Source organism: Protomyctophum bolini (genome assembly GCF_963924005.1).
Source record: "Protomyctophum bolini genome assembly, chromosome: 18".
Classification (NCBI taxonomy): domain Eukaryota; kingdom Metazoa; phylum Chordata; class Actinopteri; order Myctophiformes; family Myctophidae; genus Protomyctophum; species Protomyctophum bolini.
Genome location: NC_137879.1, coordinates 12,402,391 through 12,423,201, shown reverse-complemented (window position 1 = coordinate 12,423,201; position 20,811 = coordinate 12,402,391). Strand labels below are relative to the sequence as shown.

Genomic DNA, 20,811 nt, shown 5'->3' with positions numbered 1-20,811 from the left:
CCAATGCTGGCCTTTTCTCTTCTATTCTTGACAAGGATTTTCTCCTGCTTCATCTCTGTGGCTTTTCTTTTCACTGCTTGACAAGCCCTTTCTCATCCGCGCACGCACCGCATGCACGCACCCACACACACCCCTTCCTCATCATCCAGTTGCTCCTCCTCATCGTTATCTGCACTCTCCACTCCTTTCATTCCCCCCGCCCCCCCCCCCCCACCCCGTCTTCTGGCATCTCTCCAGCTCTTAATGATCCAACAAAAACGTTCCGCAGGTCACAGCGGCAGGCCCCGACTACCACAGTACCATTGATCCCCCATTAGAGTTCTTTCAAAGGGTTGTGTACACGTTTGTGTGTGTGTGTGTGTGTGTGTGTGTGTGTGTTCGCAGGAATAACTGTAACATCTCACATGTTAGAAATTGAATCTGCACTTGTCATCAACATCACTTTAACACTATAAAAGCAATAACAAGTTGAAAAGACGGCACGTCTTTGGGCTTTAAAGAGATGCAGTTATTCCTCTCCTCCCCACTTATGTCACATTACATAACAACAACTACACTCTGCCATTCCTCTGCCAACAGTGACACTGTCTGTCTGTGAACTCTCCTTGACCTGCAGTATGTCCTGCCAAAACACAAGGCAGTGTCATTCTCTGCAGACAGACACACACCGACCTGGCCATACAGAAACCCTTCGACCTTCCATATTTTATAATTCACTTCACCGACCAGTCCAGTCCAGAGTACGCCAGTTTCCAGAAATCTCCTCGCCTAAAATAGCCGATCTACAAGCTCAACATTGCTTGTGCATCTGTTATTTTGAAAATGGATGATGTTGGACATCCCAAGAAGTCAAACGTTTGGCTTTTGGGTGGGGGGGGGGGGGATACAGCACATGTTGACTAGGCCCTATAGTCAACAACATCCCCCTATAGTCACTATGGGGATATGAGTGACAAATGGTTGTGCATTCACCTGCATTGGGAAAGTTTTCACACAGTTTCCATCTAATGAGTCATACTTCTTCACGTATTATCCACTTGACTAAGATACAGTACAATAACCTTTAACTATTCAAGATTATTTGGGATTAAAAGATCTCACAAAAATCAACTGGATTATTCATAACTGTTGCTGGCTGGGGAGTGGGGACTATACAGCCCATCTATCTCTCTCTAATGAGAGAACAATTGAATGCAGAAGTGCAGCTGAACTTTGTTAGAATTAATTTCAAAGTATGATTCATGCAGTCACTCAGCCACGAGGGAAGCAGAATAGCAGTTTGTCACTTTGCCCCACGGCTTGGGCAAGTCCTCAGCCCGGACAGACTGGCTGCACCATTCACTGTGGACTGTCAAGTGAAGCCATGTCATGTTAAACGGCATCGCAGGCAATCAAATCCAAAATGCACAACAGCTGGACAAACGAAACGGGACATTTAGAAGTTTCATCAGCCTACGACGACGAATCGTCCCGACATAATGTCAATGGTGCTGGTGCAGCTAAAAGCAGCAGGTGTCACGGTCCGTCACTAAATTAACAATCGACTTTGTTATTATTATGCAACATATGGGGAGTCTGACTGTCACCGAGTCAGCGGAACGAGAACTGGACGTGCATCAAGATTCATCATCTTACCTTATAGACATTCTCCGTTATGCGGTGCACCTCGTCGGTCCGGGACATCTTTGAAGAACTGTCGGCCAGAACCAGTCCAGAACAACCATAGACAAGATCTCTTTCTTGGACTGGGTGTGTGGGGGGGAGCTTTCCCCCAATCCCCCCAACTAAAATGCTACTAAAATTACTGAAGAAGATGAACCAGAGAGTTTGTGGTGGTGGTGGTAGACAGTGGTAGTGGGGGAAGTGACTGTTACTGCAGCAGTGGTAGAACTAGAAGTCTTCAGCTGAGAGAGAGAGAGACGAGCTGTGGAATCCCTGCTTTTATAAGGAAAGCCCTGCTCCACGTACTAACTGCACCCACTGGTGTGTGTCCCACGCACGGGCACGGCACCCTACTCTATGCACGGCACACACGGTCGGCGGAGTCGGAGGAGTGTGTGGGTTGTATGAGAGCAGAGGCGCACTTCTCACAGATTCTTCTCAGAGCGCCTATGTGGTGCCATTTGAACGAGCCACGCCTCCATGTCTTTCATGCTGCTGCCCACATTATAGCCGCCCTCTCCTCTCCGCCTCTGCGTAAAAATCATTCATATAATACCAACCTGAATGATGCTGCGGCTGCTTGCTGTGCTGTGCCCCATACATGCAAAACCATGAACGAGTGGGGTTTCAACCCTTTTTATACCTTGCCTTATTTATTCTGTATTTGAGGCTTTGAGCCACGGACCACCATTTGATGAGATTTAGCCTCTCAGACCCAAAACGAAATATGTTTTGTTTGTCCACAATTCCATGCTGCATCGATGTGGTATCATAGGAAACATAATTAGGCAAATGTTGATCAACAATAACAATTCTTCTACATTCACTAATTGTGTAGACTTCTTGTAAATTAATTAATGCAGATTTTTAACAATAATTAACTCTTGAGAGTGTAAAATGAAATTTAGTCTATTTGGTTACCAACTCTCCATCATTTAGCTGGGCACCACCTGGCTGGAACCCCAATTTTGGACCCATTTGTACAGAGATATAAATGCCATTAAATAGGGGACTGTAGCCACTGCATGTCAAGCTGGGGGTCCTTGAAATGAATGAAAATGGTTGAAAATCACTGCTAGAGCTGCAAAAAGTCTTCTCTTATGGGGGTCCTTGGCCTATCTTTTCAAATGGGGGTCTGCAGGCGTATCATTTTGGGGGTCCTTGACATGAAAAAGTTTCGGAACCACTGACCTAGGTTATATAACCAATGTTACCTACAATACCTAGCCCTACGCAGTAAAATACAATACAGTTAACGAATGGAACCAAAGGTCCATCAGATCACCCTGGGTATTTTACTTTTACTGTGAGATTGTACATTTCTACATTCCCATTCATGAATCCATGCAGCGTGTCATTTACATGTTTTATTTACAGGCAGTGTTTTAGTGTGAGAAGATTTCACTACACGAGAAGAGATTGAAATTGTGTAGCGTACCTACCCTACATTACTAAGATAAATGTTTCCATTGTTCAGTGAGAGAGATGTGAAGACTTCTATTTTGTCACCAAAATCCAGAGTTAGTGAAAATCAATCATGGTTGGTCTTTGGAAAAGTCATTATGATTTGTTTTGGGCATATTAGGCTACACTTCATTATTATATGTTAAGGTGTAATATGTAGGCTACAGTGATGTCAATATACTGTGTCAAATTGTCAATGGTGCATATTGACACTGACAGGCTGATTCTTGAAGTCACCTAAACTCAACAAGGCCAGGGCAGTTAGTGTGAACAGTCCACATGCACTGTTCTGCAACTGTGAAGATCGTGCATGTGATGAGTGGAAGACAGAATGAGAAAGAAATAGTAGACATGGATAAAAAAATAAAGGAATAACACGTGTCTCTACAGCGAACCCTCAACCCTCACACAGACCTGCCTCATTGGAGGATGAGGTTGGGCCGTGGAGGCAGAAGGTAGGTTGTCACAAGAGCCCACCCCATCTACACACACACACCCCCCACCCCATCTACACACACACCAGTGGTGGAAAAAGTACAACTACATTTTTTACTTAAGTAAAAGTACAAGTCTGGAATTCAAAATACTCCAGTAAATTACAAAAGTATTGGTATCAGAATGTACATAAAGTAGGCCTACCAAAAGTAAATGTATTCTTTACATAGAATGTCCCATTATAAGTTCTTTGACAATAGCTATAGCTGATCTCTACAGTACAATGTGTCGCATTGCGACACATTGTGAGCTTGTACTGTACAGGTAGATCAGCTATTTTCAAATGTCTGAAATATATACTGTAGGTGGTTACTGCATGTTTTGTACTGTAGTAAAGTACAAATATCTAAAAATTGTACTTGTACAGTACTTGAGTAAACGTACTTAGTTACTTTACAGTGCAAAGTTTTCACCACTGGCACACACACACACACACACACACAACTCCTTTCAGTTACACTGCAGAGGTGGCCTATAATCCCACGCCTTCTATACAGCCTACCTATTCATTGCAGTTCTCTCACGCTGAGGGCTCTCTCTCTCTCTCTCTCTGCTTTCAAAGTGAATCATGAAGGCAACAAAGTCCTCTTTCCATTCTTCTCCCTGCAGTCGACGCATCCATCGCCAACACTCCCACGTCACCCCCATAGTGGCAGTGAGCAATCAGCCAGCCACCACACGCTGATAATGGGGGCATGGCAACTCATTAAAAGTAATATCTTAATGTCAAGGTTTCTGTTTCTGAGTGGTGCAACCACTCCTACAACCAGCAATGTCCGTGACCGTGCCTATGTGTATCTGAGCACCAGTATATGACTTATTAGTATTAGTAGGGGGCGCCAGAAACAGTGCTGCTCTGTTGCCTGCTAATGAGAGAGAGAGAGGTGGGGGGGGTGCACCACTCAGTTCACACGGGTGTGATTTTTTTCACACAAACTCCCGTTGACACCATTTACCGCATGAGAAGTTCAAATGGAATAGGTTAATTGGCCAAAACCTTAATATAGTAAGTAAGTATATACTAGAGGTCAGTACAGTACCATTAAAAGCTCTGGTCAAGCCACCTGCTGCACCTTGCAGTTGATAGTGTATTGTCATTGGCTGCCACCTAGTGGGCAAACAAATACAATTCACCAAGGGCAAGCTCAAGTGGAAGAATGAAGGGCAGGACAATTTTAAAAAAATGTATTTTTTAATTGTTAGAGAATAACAATAAAGAGGTACATTTTCTGAACGAACCAGTTTAAATAAAACTGGTCTGTCGTATAGTCCCAATTGTGAAATGACTTCCACAGAGTGAGAGAATTAGTAATCACACGAGTGTTTCAAATCGGTCTGCCTGACAACCTGATTCTACAGATTAGAGATATAGGGGTTAGAATGATCCTGTATGTTCCAGAACAGTCCATTGTACTCTGGCGCACTCATATAAAGAATTAGCATAAGTCTTATGCAACGGTGTGAGGTTAACAATCTGTTTAGTGTGTGTTTTGCTGCAGTTAAACAAGTCTACCCAAGTGATATGTGGTGCGATATACAGTAAATTGCCAACTATGTTCTTAATACTCATATGGTAAGAGCTCATGCTCTTTTGTCATCAATTACCATGTCGGTTTGATGTTGTCGGTCAGAGATATTACCTTCGACAGATGCTAGTGTCCATCTTTTTTTCTTACAGAGGTAAGCCCCCCTCCCTCACATTACAATACGATTAGCCTTTTCTCTAATGACAAAGAACTAATCCATAAGGGGAGTGGATAATTAGATTGGTTAAGCTGTTTTCCATAAAGGGTCAGCGTGAGTGGGTCAACATTATGTGAAACAGATCCTTACGCAAACATTCCAATGCAAAGTTCTAGGACAGATCATTTATGAGTCTGGTTCTCAAAGTGGGGTCCGGGGGCCCCTAGGGATAAATCTAGCTAGTGAAAATCACTGCTAGATCCGTAAACATCTTCACTTATGGGGGTCTGGGGCCCAATAAATAATAATAATAATAAAAGATTATAGTCCAAACCCACATCAAAACTGTTCATATGTGTGTCGGGAGGAAGGGGAGAATGTTTAGGCCTGTCACAAAGATGAAAAACTATATTATACAATATCTGATTGACTTTTACACCACTTAAATGGTATTAGATCAGTTTCTCCAGATCGGGTAAATTACCAATCACTAATCGAGTCATTTGGAGTGAAAATCGTAAATGGCCGATCGACACAGCCTCTAGAGTCGCTACATGCTATCATCGTCAGCTGAAATGGGATTTTTTTTTTGCCTGTGATACAATGTAGTTATTTGGTTAAACGCTCTTGTTAATACTTTGCATTGGTTTAATATATTAAACCCAAAGACAGACTTAACCACTTCCAATTGCAAAAATAAATCTTGTAGATTGGCTATTTTTGCTACTTTTGTGTGACACTGTAGTATGACAAAATATGGCATACATTTACGATGAAAGTTGAAATATGGAAGGTTAGATTTCTGCCCGACATCAAAGTTATGTTATGTCAATCCTGACATGATTGATTGTGAGGTTAAAATTTATGTTGTAGTCACATACATGAGCAGAGAAATAATAATAAGTGGCATAGATTTGTTAGTTCATCAAGTGAGTAATATAATCAGTCAGTCCTTCACAAAAGTTTAAACACAAAACAGAAAGATCAAATAACGATGTTGGGGTTTAGGCACAATTACTGAAATCCTGTATACCTTCAATATGGCGCTGCAGCTAATTGACTGATAGATGACCAGTTATTTCCCCAGCCATACATTGTAGGGAGAACTGGATTATATCCGAGGCCAGAGAGGGAGTGTAGGCAGGTAGGCATGTTACATGGCCAGATGCTGGCTGTAGCTGCCTGGATGCTGTGAGGAGGTCCAGTCTTCATCGAACGGACAGATCTCCAGGCAATGTTTTTTGTTGAAGAGGAGCCACCAGGTCACCTGAGGACTTCCAGGCATGCGTCTAGGCAGCAAGCATCTCTCGTTCGGGCTTCTTACTTGGCCGCTCCCTCTCTGAAGCAAAGACAGATTGACAAGCAGCACAGCGACATGTTTAGCCTCGGATGCTACGGACAGACATCACACATGACCGGGGCCAGAGCAAACACAAGGAAGGTGTTGGTTAACAATATTCTTTGGGGCTTTTTGCCTTTATTTTATCAGCTCAGAGCCATAGCCAAACTAAATACCCATTCTAACCCATACAGACCTAGTCACAGTCACTCATGCATTTATCACCTCCCGATTAGACTACCGGTACTGCAAATCTCTATATTTGGGTCTGCCCAACTCCGCCATCTGATTTGACCCTCATTGCATTATTTCCTTGTCTTTTTACAGAAAAGCGCTGCTCTTGCTAAAGAAGAAGCGCTACCAGGACCAGCTCCTCAACAAAACGGAGAACCAGATTAGCAACCTGGAGCGCATGGTGACTAAACGTACTCAAAAATAGCTAAAATAGCCGACATCATGTCATTGGTATGCAATGAATGCACCAACACTTTATTTGTCCACTTGCAAATGATGCAACTATTTTTCACTCAATACAGGTTCAAGATCTGGAATTCGCACAGATTGAAGTAAAAGTCATCGAAGGACTGAAAGTGGGAAATTACACGGGTGTTGCTGAGGAAATTGTGGCAAACTGTGTGAGTTCTGACTGTGTGAGGGCGAAGACTGTTGTTTCTGCTTTACGCTGACTGTTTATTATTAATTTGTTTATTTTTGTATAATCTTACAGTGAATAAATATAGTGAATATATCTGCGTCAGCAACCACTGAGTAACGTCAACGTTTAGGACTGACGATATCAAAGATCTCTGATTAAAACACTTATCTGGCCTCTCCTCGGTTAAATCTGGGACTTTATTTTTATTTTTTATATATAAAATTTTTTATCCCACGATTTTGTAACCCATTTTTCACCCCTGTGTCAATCATCTACTGTGATCCTGGGCTCTACACACCCTCCGCCAACCTGGGGAGAGCAAATCTGGGACTTCTGATTAAAACACTTATCTGGCCTCTCCTCTGTTTCCTCTGGGACTTCTGATTAAAACACTTATCTGGCCTCTCCTCGGTTAAATCTGGGACTTCTGATTAAAACACTTATCTGGCCTCTCCTCGGTTAAATCTGGGACTTCTGATTAAAACACTTATCTGGCCTCTCCTCGGTTAAATCTGGGACTTCTGATTAAAACACTTATCTGGCCTCTCCTCTGTTTCCTCTGGGACTTCTGATTAAAACACATACCTGGCCTCTCCTCTGTTTCCTCTGGGACTTCTGATTAAAACACATACCTGGCCTCTCCTCTGTTTCCTCTGGGACTTCTGGCAGCTCGTCCGTGGGAACCTCAGGAAGCTCCACGTCTCCCTGAAAGGAAAAAAAACGCACCAAAAAGCATCAGAGCCTGGATCCATTATGGATAGACAAACAGCAGCACTGCACAGACAACAGCAGAGGTAAATAAATGATCATTACAGTCAAGAGGGTTTGGTGGAGAAGGGAAAAAAGAGAGCGGACAAAGTACAGTTGATCCCGATCAACTAAGTATAGAGGGTTTAAGTTATTCCTAATGCTTTATGGGACAGACTCTTCAGATGACTGTCAGCCCCGCTGTCTTTGAACTCGCCATGAGTATTGAGTGTGCTTCATTAACACTGATGAATGGGGTAGGGATGTTAATAGTTAATCGATTAATCGACCGTTAAGAAATTCTTCAATTAAACGTAACAATTCTTCGAAAAGTCTGCGGTTCCATCATTGGGTGTTTTTCTGTGAATGTAATGCTGAATTAATGCTGGTTTATAAACTGCCCCCCTTAAATGAATTAATCGATAATTGACACCACAGTAGTGTTCTGAAACCATTGGTCGCCCATTCATGGCATGCATTACATCTGCAATTCTGCATACTGTACTTGTTCTTGTCATCTCTGAGCACACCAAAACCAGTTCAACTGTAAGTTGTTTTTGGCCATTACTGAATGTTCTTCGTTCACAAAGGAAGTCTGTCCCAACACTTTTACATCTCACTAGAAAATAGGTCTGGCCAATATATCCATATTATCTTGATATGAGACTAGATATCGTCTGGGTATTTGTATATTGTAATATTGTGATATGGCTAATTGTAGCTATTTTTGAAAGATTAAAAAGAAAAAAGAAAAATCACCGGCTTCCAATGTCATCAACCTATAATCACCAATATGTTCTAATCAAGACCATTCAATGAAGCCAGTATGGACATTTCCACATACTGCCTACCGTGAGTGGGTGACTAGGAAATGGGGAAGTGAAATGACTGCCGCCAAAGTGAAAACATCGCGAAGCTGACTTACAATTAATGTCCATACTGGGTGAAATGAATGGTGTTGATAAGGGCTGATGACAGACATTAAATCTGAAACCGCTCAGTAAACTTATTGTCACAATATCGATACGTATTTAGTATTTGGACAAAAATACCAAGACATTTTATTTTGTCCACCACATCCCTACATGAAACACACTGACCTGAGTGATCGCCTCCAGCTCAGCCAGTACAGCATCTTCATCCTCTTGTGTCAGAGACCCTGCGAGCATCTCATCTATTTGCTGTGTGAACAGAGAACAAACTCTCAGCAAACAAACAACCAACACATTTCAATGTCAAACGAAATACCATTTACAGACAATCAGTGTTAGACCAAGATGAAAATGAAAGCATGTGGTGCGTTTCTGAAGTTATTTTGTGGGGTCCTCCTCACCCTTTGGTACTCGATAGCATCCTGGGTTTCATCCATGATCCGCTCCACTTCTTCGATGGACATTACCTAGTTTGTGGAAAACAAAAGCTCATCAGTATGCAAGTAGACATTCTTAGAGCACAGTTAGGAGAGACATACCCTAGAACTAGATCACTGGTTCTCAAAATGGGGTCTGGGACTCCCAGAGGTCCTTGAGGGGGTTACAGGTGGTCCCCAGCAAAATTAAGAAAAGGTAACATTTAAGCCCCATTTAATTTGTTGACAAAATCTGTAAAAATCTTAGCTAATGGGGGTCCCCTGGCATAACAACTTTGAGGGTCCACGGCCAGACATAATTATGAATGTGGGGGTCCTACTTTACATGACAATGTTTGAGAACCACTGCTCTGGATTGCATGGTATGGAACAAATTCATTAACAATTAATTGTGCCTACCTCATGCATTTTCTTCAGACAGTCATTTCCCACTTTCAGTCCTTCGATGACTTTGACTTCAATCTGCACGAATTCCAGATCTTGAACCTGTATTGAGTGAGAAATAGTTGCATAATTTGCAAGTGGACAAATAAAGTGTTGGTGCATTGCATGCCAATGACACGATGTCGGCTATTTTAGCTATTTTTTAGTCAGTTTAGATACCATGCGCTCCAGGTTACTAATCTGGTTCTCCGTCTTGTCGAGGAGCTGGTCCTGGTAGCGCTTCTTCTTCAGCAAGAGCAGCGCTTTTCTGTAGGAAGACAAGGAAATAATGCAATGAGGGTCAAATCAGAAATGGTATCAGAATACTTTGTCCCACGGACTGCACAGGGACTCAGTTTCAAACCAATTAGAGGTGCTCCAATCGATCGGCCACCGATCAGTGATCGGCCGATTTTCACTCCAAATGACTTGATCAGTGATCTGCAATTTACCCGATCTGGAGAAACCATTTAAGTGGTATAAAAGTCAATCAGATATATAGTATAATATCGTTTTGCATCTTTGTGACAGCCCTAAACATTCTCCCCTTCCTCCCCACACATACAGGAACAGTTTGGATGTGGGTTTTGACATACACAAATTGTGGAGATATATTCATAATTTCCCCTTACGCGATCGGAGCAGAGATGTCACAGGAGGCTGTATATTATGTATGACTGTCTTATTAACATGGGGATTTTGTTCTTACTCTTTCTTTCCATTCTTCAGCAACTGTTTAGCTAGAAGTCTCTCCTTCTCTAGGTGCAGATTGATCCTCTTCTGATATTGCCTCAGCTTATCTCTCTGTTGCTTCAGTTGCTGAAATCAGACAAGAAAGATAGACATAATAATGCTGCATAACACAAGACAAGTCAATACTTGAATGCCTGACTGCCTGTACCGTTCCTGTCATTCAGAGTAGTGTGGTTCTCAAAGTGGGGTCCTTGAGGGTGTTCCAGAGGTATCCAGAAATTATAAGACAGTTAAGATATAGGAACCAATGGACCCTTATTGGTCTGTGAGAGACCCAGAGTGTGTGGAAACAATGGAAACAATTGACCCGGTTCCATTTGTACACTCCTAGAGTTATAAATTAACATTGATTTTACAATATAAATAGGGGCACGTACAGGCAGCCTAATGCATGTCAAATTGATGGTTCTTGAAATTAAAATGGTTGAGAGAATCACCGCTATACAGTATTATTATTATATCCATGCAGGACCATCCATGACCATAACTAGTGTACAAATGGGACGTTATTGGTTCAAATTGTACACTCGTAGATGTTACAGACCTGTAAAGGATCCATCCCTAAAATGTCTGTGATCTTACATTTCATGGAATACATGAAATGCATGTATACGATCACAGTGACAGTCTGACACAGACGTTCTACCCTTCTTCTACAGTGTAGGTGTACGTTACTGTAATCTAAGAAAACCTGAGGGTCCCTGCCTGGACCTCACTTTGAGAACCACTGATTTAGACCAATAAGTTATATTTTAAAAAGAAATCCTGAATATTTTCGTTGCGCAGTTATAGTTTCTCATACACATACTGTACAGTGCAGTAACGTTACAGTAGTTTAGCTAACGCTGGCTAGCTAGCTAACACACTCACCAATATCGCCTTGTCTTGCTCTGTCACTCGTGTACGTTTCTTCTTGTTGCCAAAGATATTCCCCATAGTGACACCGCATCACAGCCAGTAAACACAGATCTGAATAAAGATGTAAGCACACTGCGCTGGATTAATAATAATACTAGTTTAGAATACAAATCCTGCGAATAGAGATCACTGCTGGTTAGCCTCCGAGTCCATACTAGTTTGTGGTCCACACCCACATCAGGAAATACGGAGGCTGGAGAGGGACAAACTATGCATGCAAGAAAGACTTACAGCTCCCCATTTGATTTTGTTTTCCTTTATGATGATGAAAAAAGGCCATAAGGGTCCATTTGGTTCTTAACCATGGATCATTTAGCTGAGGACCCCCTGGAAACCCTGCAGTGCAACTGGACCCCTGATGACCTATAGCCCCTTTCAGGTCCCTCCTACCTTTTATAAAATAGGGGATACCTGTCTGATGACCCTGGTGGGCACAATTCAAACAATTTACTCACTATGACAGAGTAAAAAGTAATAATAATAAAAAGATAAAGACTATATTTTATTTAATATTTTATTCATGAGAATGTGGCATAGGGGTAGGGGAGAATTTAATTACGACCCGTCTGTGTTCATTTTCAATAGGGGCGTTGTAGGAGCAAATCACAGCACACTGCTAGACCACACAGTCTTTATAAAGTAAAATCAGTGCATAAATAATCTTACAAAGATTGCATAATATACAGAAAAGGTTTAACATTTCCCAGAAATAGTGCAATTATACCACCACCGGGGAAATAAACAAAAACAAAAACAAAGATTGCCATATCAAATGTCTATAATTATATACAGAGCCAAAAATCTGTTCCAGGTGAAAGACTCTAGGCTGAAATATATTTATTTTTTCCCAATCTGGTAGCCGGTATTAGAAAAGTGCAAAAAGAAAGCAGATGTTATTTTAGATGGCTACATTTGACTGTGAATGACACTTAAAACCACAACAAACACATGGATATTGCAGTAGTTGACAACATTCATATTAAATAAATGTTTGTAGTGATAACCCCATGCATGTATCTTCTACACAGTATCTGTATGTAGTGTACACTGTCAGAGTAACCATCTCTCACCTATCCCAGTCACACGCAAATACCAACCCAACTGTAAGAAAGTTAGTCTGCTCCAGTGGTTCTCAAACATTTTTATGTCAATGAGCCCCATTAGAGTTTAGAGAAGATTTTTACGGTTCTAGCGGTGATTCTCAACCATTTTAATTTCGAGGACCCCCATTTGACATGCATTAGGCTACGAATCCCCATTATATGTAGAAATGATAGAAATCCCTATTTCTATCTCTGGGGCCCCAATTTATATTGTAAAATAAATGTAAATTTAACTCAGAGAGGGTTCAAATGGAACCAAATGGACCTGTTAAGAGTTATTCAGACCCATAAGGGTCCATTTGGTTGCTATACTATCTCATCATTTAGCTAGGGACCTCCCTCAAGGACCCCTGGGGGTCCCCAGATCCCACTTTGAGAACCACTGGTCTACTCTATGTATGTGCCACATTCAAGTGCACAAGGCTACATGTATGCAAAAATATATATACATATCTCAAGTAAAATAAAGGTAATTCAACTTCCTCACTTGTGTGTGTGAGGTTAAATAAATGATCTTTTGGAAACTGTCCCCCAAACACCTCTGTTATATTAACTTGATACAAACTACCTCGTGACAAATTAGTACAAATGTTTAAATAGATGTTTCCAAAATAGAAAATAAAACATTGAAGGAAAAAAAAAGCAATATGTTTGAAGACAAACATCCATCTCAGAATATTCATAACCAGACAACTTGTTTGAAAATGTGCTAAAACATGACTTCAGCATGACACAATGGGATGCCTAACCACATGCATTCTAGTGTCCCTGTCCTAATAGGCAAACATTCGGGGGGAAATAATAATCGAACATTCGGCTAAAATAGTTTTCACTATTTGATGTACAACAAGTATATAAGGGTTAAGTGGTTAAGGGTAGTAAAAATAACTTCTCTTCGCTCATCAGTGACAGTAAAAATAAAATAAAAATAAGAGCCCATAAAATCCATTAAACAAAAACACATTCTAAACCACTTAACCCAAACACTTGTAATAATTATTTAAAAAAAAAAAGACCCAGACTTAAATGAATGATTTTTAGGATACTAGGACAACTAGTACAAGTCAGTGTTGGCATTTGAAATGTTGGGAGTTTGATGCACAAAGAAAGATTTTTTGCTTTAAGAGACAGGTGTGTACACAGTAAAATCGTTAGTGTTAAAGCTGCGATCCGGAACTTATATTAATTAATAAAAAAATGTATATATATTTTTTTTCTTCTTTTTTAAACCAATCTCTATGGTAGAGTACATTAATACAATATCTATTCTAGCACATCTGCAGTGGTTGGAGGTGTTCCATTCACTCCATTGAGAAATGTAGACCCTGGTGGTGTCTGGAAGCACAAGCAGCCCTGCCTGAAGCTAATAAGCTCAATATCGTCCCAGCAGGCCAAGGGCAGATTCCCTCTTGTCTGAGCAGTAGATTGTTTGGTTTTCCCAGAGACCGCAGGTTCGAATGACCAGATTACCGTTTCAATTACTACCTCTCTATAAGTCGTGACAGGACGTAAAACGTATTGATTGTAGCTTCCAAATTCACTCACTCCGAGTGTACAAATGGAACCAAATGGACGCCACTTCATAATGTAAATCGTATCTGCTCTGCTGCGGAAAGCCAGAGGCAATAATTGTCATACTTTTTAAGGACTGGCAAATGCAGCATGTGTAAAAAAACAGATTCATTCAAGTGAATACTTAACACTTGAAATTCCTAACAACACCTACTCACCTGCATATAATAATAGGTTAGGTTAAATTACAATTCAACGGGTTGCAGATATTGCACCAAAAATGCATTTTCGGTATCTATACAGGCTGGTAGTACTAGCCTATACAGGCATATACCCCTACCATCCCACTCACCCCCCACGCAAATAGTCACCACCTGTACAAACACATACATACTGTATACAATAAACACACTAAATAGGCTAGAGAGGAATCTAACAAATGGTCTTTCTATGAATAAAAGTGGCACCAAAGTGTAAAGCCTGTCTTATAATCCATTTAGGTGATGAGGTGATCACCGAAACATTGGTTAGTAAAAACAGAGAGATGCGTTTGGGTGAGCTGCGAGTCGCTTATCACCGCGGCGTAGTGTCATGTTGTAGCTTTCGGTGGTCACCTTATCACCTAAAACTGGAGTATGAATAGGCCTTTACGGTGTCACGCACCAAAAACATCAATCTACAAGCTCACAACGCATCTCAACGTGACACGTTGTGAGCTTGTATAGCCCTGCCATCTTCGGTGGACGGCACCGGCACACAACCAAGTACAAATCAGGTTTAAGAGTGACATTGGAGCTCCATAGACTTCTTTCCATACCAGTATTATGATGCAGTTATAGCCACAACAACTCCACTCCCGCCCTTCTCTTTGGAGGCCCAACATACATTCACAATCTAAGGTCAGAAATATCCACAGCCCCATAAAACTTGATTGAGAAAAAAGAAAATTACCGTATGTATATACATACATACAATTACCGTATGTACATACATACATACATATATCGATTCAAATGTGACACAGCTGCCTGCCACGTCTGAGGCCAGTGCCCGTGCCGAGTGTTTGATGAGAATGGCGTGCTACGTGTACTACTGGAGTGCATTATTCTATCTAGACTACATTATCAGGCAATTTAAATTCTGAAGCTTAAACCTACAGAGAGAAAGGCCACGGGGCAGTGGGCACATGTCCAAAATAAAACATCACCCAATGAATGTCCAGCTGTCACATTCTAAAAGACTTCCTTCTTCAGCATGCATGCTGGGAGTAATGAAAGAGGAGAGGAAATTATGTCCAAGCTCAGAGAAAAACAAGAAGTAGCGACATCTTTGCTGAGCCATGAGGCGTTCACCAGTACTTCATTTGGGGGACACTCTAGGGGTGGGGGCTACTGTGAGAAGGGGTACTCTTATTCCTGTACAACATAAAATGGCATCTCTCCTCCACAACGGTATGCTTCATGCATCTGTGCAGCAAATGGGCATATGCACTCTGCCTCCTTCCATTGGCGGGGCGTTCACACGAGGCATATGCAAAGATGCAAATATCACAGCATATTTGTTGCTTTGTACATCTGTTGCTCAGATGGTCTTTGAGGTCATCAAGCGTGCGTCCGTAATGATTGAAAAACAACGACAACAATCTAGCATGGAGTCTCAACTGCGAGCCCTTTTGGACCTAGGCATTATTAATATGCACTGGAAACAATGGAAACAGACTAGAAGTCAAGTTTTTTGTCAGCCGGAACAGGGTGAAAAAAGGCAGGAGGGGTTATAAAAATGAAATTGCAGCTACAGTTGTAGCTTTGCATCTGGAAGTTGACCCCCAGCTCAGCTTAGCTTTGTATCTTTTGCAGCAGCTACAAATGTCAGATTTGCTTGGTAGCTTCACGTCGCTGGCTTCCATTGACAATGAATGGTAGACTGTATCTTTGCATCTGCCCGTGCGAACGCATTAGAGATATTACGCAGTTTTATCCACATGCTACCGATACGACAAAGAAAAGTGCCTCTCACACTAGTGTGCACAGGAGTGTATGAGTGTGTAGAGTATGAGTGTGTAGTGTATGAGTGTGTAGTGTGTAGTTTAGAAATGTGCTGCTTTGGTTCCATAGTGAACAGTTCCCACTACTGGTAGTTTTTTAATAAACACCTACGAATAAACCACTATAGAGTTTCACAAAAACAATGGCTGACACGCTTACTGTAATGTGGAGAATGGATGGAAAGGTTTACAAATGATAAATTATCGTGTGTGTATTTATATATACACATGTACACTTTATATATATATATTTATTTTCTCGATCGGGTGGAAAACTCATATGTCCAAAACAGTTTTTTTGCAGCTTTTGTGTGATGCTTAGGATGATCAAGTAGTAGGGCATTAATTTACGGAAGAAAAACTCTCAAAAACCTAAAATATGGAGATATGAGGTTTCTGCACGCACAACAGCAAAGATATATTTTTCCCAACTCCGCGTGAAGATAATAAAAAAAGTAGGTATCGCGTTAGTTAGTGAATCGTCTGTAGGCTCCTCGGTCAGTGCAAGTCAGAAAACACAGAGAGAGAAAGAGAGCACCCTTCATACACGGGTTATAGACGACGCAAGCACCTCAGCCCCGCAGACAGGGAGCCTTAATACCACCCCAACACGCACGCACGCACACACACACACACACACACACACACACACACACACACAGATCGGCCCCATGTAGTGATACCGTCACCATTCCCTCCAGCCAGGGTCCAGCCCCGTAGAAGAAGAGGTGTGTCTCGTCCACACGGAGGGGGTGGTGGGTGCTAGGCGCGTGTGGAGCGGGGCGAGTAGTGCTATAGCATGTGGTCGTGCCCCGCTGGCAGGCAGCTGCACCCGGCTGGTCAGTATTAGTTGATGGCCGCCGCCATCCCCCTGGTGGGTGGACGGGGGATCACAGCTGGTGTACGATGCTGTCCGTGTGGTTGGTGGGCGCGGGGCCGTCCTGACGCAGCCTCTGCCACTGGAAGGTGGTGCTCTGAGAGCCCACCTCCTCCTCCTCGTTGTCCTGCTCCTTGGCAAACTCCATGAACACCTGGAGGACGGACGGACGGACGGACGGACGGAGGGAGGAGCGGAAGGAAGGAGGAGGTTTAGCGAGTGTTACAGCAGGTGATGTTGACCTAATTGAAACACCCGCTTTAATTGTTAACAACTGATAATCACCAGTAGGTTATTATCACTCGAATGCAATGGAGCCAGCAGGCTCGCCAGGAGCCTACTGTACTGCATGTATACTAGCTGCGATTAGGAAACATTGTGAAACTGACTTGCGTGGCCGGTTAAGACTGATGTGAGGTTAGGGGATTTACGTGGCCGGTTAAGAATGAGATTAGGGTTAGATTTAGGGTTAGTAATAGTCGGACAACGCAACCAACGCCACATCGGATGTCTCCGAACAACTGGAACGTACCTGCTCTAACGTAGACTGTGAAAAGTTGTACCCTTCAAAGTTGAAGCTTTGCTTTGCTGGAGGTGAAAAGAAAAGACACACATGATTAATCTATCAAAATATCCATTAAATTGAGTCGGTACGCATAAGCCAGATGACTAGTGAATGAATGTGTTTGTGTATGTGTGTACATTTGTGTGAGTGCGAGCAAGCGTGCGTGCTTGTGTGCGTGCGCGCGCGCGCGCGCGCGCGTGTGTGTGTGTGTGTGTGTGAGAGAGAGAGATCACTTACCACTCTCGAGCTGAGAGAATGCCGTGGACAGTGATTTAACGTCTTCCATGGGGATCTTGTAAACCATCAGCGTGGCAAAGCTGCAACACGGTGCCGAATAAAAGTGAAGACAATTTTGGTTAGAAAACAGACACACACACATACAAAGTTATATCTAATTTATATACAGTATTTAACCCATTCTGACCGGGAACCCCTTTTGGTGTTAGCATCATGTCAGGCTTTAGCTATTGAAAAATAGCAGATCTACAAGCTCATAGCGTGCCACCGAGTGGCGCGCTACGAGCTTGTAGGTCTGCTATTTTTGAAAAATCGAAGAACGACTGACATTTTTAGAATCTGATCTCAGGTCAGAATGGGTTGATCAGACCAGTGTGTGTCCAGTGGAAACCTCGTATGAATCTGATCTCAGGTCAGAATGGGATAATGGCATAAATTAGGACTTGGTCTCACCTCTCCTGTCGGGCAGCATGAGGGAAGATTCGGAGGATCTCCTTGTGCAGCAGTGCCACTTGTTGCAGACCCGTCAGCTCCTCTCTGAGCTTCACTTCCAGGCTGTAGCCTCGGCCATACTTCCCTTTCAGGTGTTGGATGGAGCCGATACACCTGACGGAGAGAAGTGCTCATGTTGTTATCTCTGTTAAAACCACGACAAGTTTAACATGCTGCCAAATTAACTACTAACCGAGAGCTAGCTAGCATGTATGTTACAATTTAGGCATTTAGCAGACGCTCTTAATCCAGAGCGATTTACAGTAAGCAAGAACAACACATGGTAATGACATCAAATACATAGTCATCAAGAATCATAAACAAGCTCAGAACCTAACATCTGTCTAACAGTAGAATACCTGTACAGTGAGGCTATGAGTATACACTATAGAGCGCTATGTCTGCCGTTCTGATTGCAATGGGGAGTTCATTCCATCTTACAAAAGCATGCCTGCAACTGTTAAGCCCGATTCAGATACTTTAACCTATACTCGATCGGCTGTGTTCGGCTCGCTTGTGTGCGTCTGTAACACCCGGGAATTGTGCCCGGGTCTCCTGCGTCGGAAAGCCAACGTCTTAACCACTAAGCCAAAAGCAATTGCCTGCATATGGCTCAGGGGAGATATTAGACTTGTTATTATTAGACATCAGGCTGAGGCTATGTGCCACTCTGTTACACATCATGCACTAACCTCAGCTGACCAGACACCGTAGGGGAGATATTAGACCTGTGAGCCACTCTGTTACACACATCCAATGATGCTCTAACCTCAGCTGACCAGACACCGTAGGGGAGATATTAGACCTGTGAGCCACTCTGTCACACATGCAATGATGCTCTAACCTCAGCTGACCAGACACGGTAGGGGAGATATTAGACCTGTGAGCCACTCTGTTACACACATGCAATGATGCTCTAACCTCAGCTGACCAGACACCATAATGGCTACGCGGTCACACACGGCCTCTGCCTCCTCCATGTAGTGGGTGGTCAGGATGGCTCCCCGCTGTTTGTTCTTGAAAGCAGCACGAATTGCCCTCCTGCACACAAGAGGGAGAGATGATACAGCCGTTTTTAGAGTTGGTAACAACAGGTCAACATCTGGACACCTTCCTTAAAGAGCTTTTATGGTCTCACCACATGCGCTGTTTAGACTTGGGATCCATGCCCGTCGAGGGCTCGTCCAGTAACACAATCTGAGGGTTACCCAGCATGCTCAGAGCAAAGCACAGCTGGAAACAAGACACAACAGGCGGGTCAGCCACAGAAATGCAGCAATGATTAATCTGTGAATGTGTGAATTTGCACATGGGAAATGTTCAAAAGAACTCAATGAATTGTACACAATGAACAAATAAAATAAATTATTTTGTCTTCTCTAGAGGTCAAAAGCTGAAAGGTGTCTGGATGGCCGTGGGAGTAAAATAATGTTTTATTAGTTGTGCACAGATGTCGCACAACTTGGACATTTTATTCATACCACGCATGTTTTGTTCTCGTCTTGTTTTTGATGGGTTTTGTTTTACAGGTCTGAGGGCATTTTGTCGTTTTTTGTGTATAATGCAAAAAAGGACCTTGATGAGCAAAAAAAGAAGTAACAATCTATGCAGAAGAGCTATCGGGAAGAAGCTCTTCTCACCTTCCTCTTGATCCCTGCAGACAGTGTCTTGGCTTGCTTGTTCAGGTGGTCCTTCAGCTCTAGAGCATTGACAACACTGGAGAGAAAAGAACACCTGTCACTAAGTGCAAACCCTTTTCAACCCTTTTCACATCAAGGACCATTATTTATTCAACATTAGATGTCACAGACCACCATTTGATGAGATTTAGCCTCTCACACACAAAGTATTTTGTTGTCGTTGGATAAGATCTTGTACACATTTCCAAGCTGTATTGATGTCGTTACCATAGGAGAGACAACAGGCAAATGTTGATCAAAATAACAATTCTTCTACGTTCTCTAATTGCATAGACTTAAATGAATTAATGCAGATGTTTGACAATCATTTGACTCTTGAGAGCATAAAATGGTTTCATTTTACACTCTCAAGAGTTAAAGATCTACATAAGGGTCAATTTTGTTACCAACTCTCCATCATTTAAGTTTAACTGGAGACCACCTGGAACCCCCTCAAGGACCAACGGTGGTCCCCGGACCACTGGTTAAGAACCACTGACACAGACAGACCTGTGATGAAGACAGTTTTGCAGAGGAAAATGGATAGTTCCATTAGTGCCAGTGAGTGAGCGGGGCATTAACAACATACCGCTCAATGATACCTGGCACCTCCTGTGCCCGGATGCCCTTGATGGCAGCGTAGATCTCCAGGTGCTCCTGTAAGGTGATCCTGGGCCACAGAGGGTTGACCTGTGGGCAGTAGCCCACGTGCTCCAGGGGATTGTCCACGGGACGGAACTCTGTGCTGTAGTCCCCCATCAGCACCTAGTGGGGAGGGAGGGAGGGTTCATCAT

General features: G+C 42.6%; 3 protein-coding genes across 3 annotated transcripts in view; all 3 read right to left on the bottom strand.

Annotated features, from left to right (window-relative positions):
* The window catches only part of baiap2b (BAR/IMD domain containing adaptor protein 2b), an 81,819-nt gene extending 79,782 nt beyond the window's left edge, over nucleotides 1–2,037 (bottom strand). Inside the window, exon 1 of the mRNA XM_080788531.1 lies at nucleotides 1,636–2,037. Coding sequence (XP_080644657.1) covers nucleotides 1,636–1,683 — 48 coding nt within the window. The 5' untranslated portion in view covers nucleotides 1,684–2,037. The remainder of the gene's footprint in view (nucleotides 1–1,635) is intronic.
* Nucleotides 2,038–4,794: 2,757 nt separating this feature from the next.
* On the bottom strand, nucleotides 4,795–11,670 carry chmp6b (charged multivesicular body protein 6b). The gene is made up of 8 exons (XM_080788561.1): nucleotides 11,461–11,670; nucleotides 10,547–10,656; nucleotides 10,018–10,105; nucleotides 9,814–9,900; nucleotides 9,379–9,444; nucleotides 9,146–9,226; nucleotides 7,931–8,003; nucleotides 4,795–6,643 (listed from the first exon to the last, which is right to left on the bottom strand). The coding sequence occupies exons 1-8, from the start codon at nucleotides 11,524–11,526 to the stop codon at nucleotides 6,594–6,596; spliced, it is 621 nt and encodes a 206-aa protein (XP_080644687.1). The 5' UTR covers nucleotides 11,527–11,670; the 3' UTR covers nucleotides 4,795–6,593.
* Nucleotides 11,671–13,856: 2,186 nt separating this feature from the next.
* The window catches only part of abca5 (ATP-binding cassette, sub-family A (ABC1), member 5), a 35,391-nt gene continuing 28,436 nt past the window's right edge, over nucleotides 13,857–20,811 (bottom strand). The window contains exons 31-38 of the mRNA XM_080789518.1: nucleotides 20,607–20,782; nucleotides 19,979–20,054; nucleotides 19,477–19,571; nucleotides 19,260–19,379; nucleotides 18,300–18,452; nucleotides 17,847–17,926; nucleotides 17,577–17,632; nucleotides 13,857–17,198 (exon numbers count right to left, since the gene is read on the bottom strand). Coding sequence (XP_080645644.1) covers nucleotides 17,058–17,198; nucleotides 17,577–17,632; nucleotides 17,847–17,926; nucleotides 18,300–18,452; nucleotides 19,260–19,379; nucleotides 19,477–19,571; nucleotides 19,979–20,054; nucleotides 20,607–20,782 — 897 coding nt within the window. The 3' untranslated portion in view covers nucleotides 13,857–17,057. The remainder of the gene's footprint in view (nucleotides 17,199–17,576; nucleotides 17,633–17,846; nucleotides 17,927–18,299; nucleotides 18,453–19,259; nucleotides 19,380–19,476; nucleotides 19,572–19,978; nucleotides 20,055–20,606; nucleotides 20,783–20,811) is intronic.

Bases quoted from the DNA above. Each gene is read 5' to 3' on its own strand.
- chmp6b (XM_080788561.1), bottom strand. From the start codon at position 11,526: ATGGGGAATATCTTTGGCAACAAGAAGAAACGTACACGAGTGACAGAG. The intron at 9,445-9,813 runs GTAGGCACAATT...TCCACAAACTAG, and splicing joins GTCTGAAGAAAATGCATGAG to GTAATGTCCATCGAAGAAGT. The intron at 8,004-9,145 runs GTCAGTGTGTTT...TTTTCCTTTCAG, and splicing joins AGCTGGAGGCGATCACTCAG to GGAGACGTGGAGCTTCCTGA.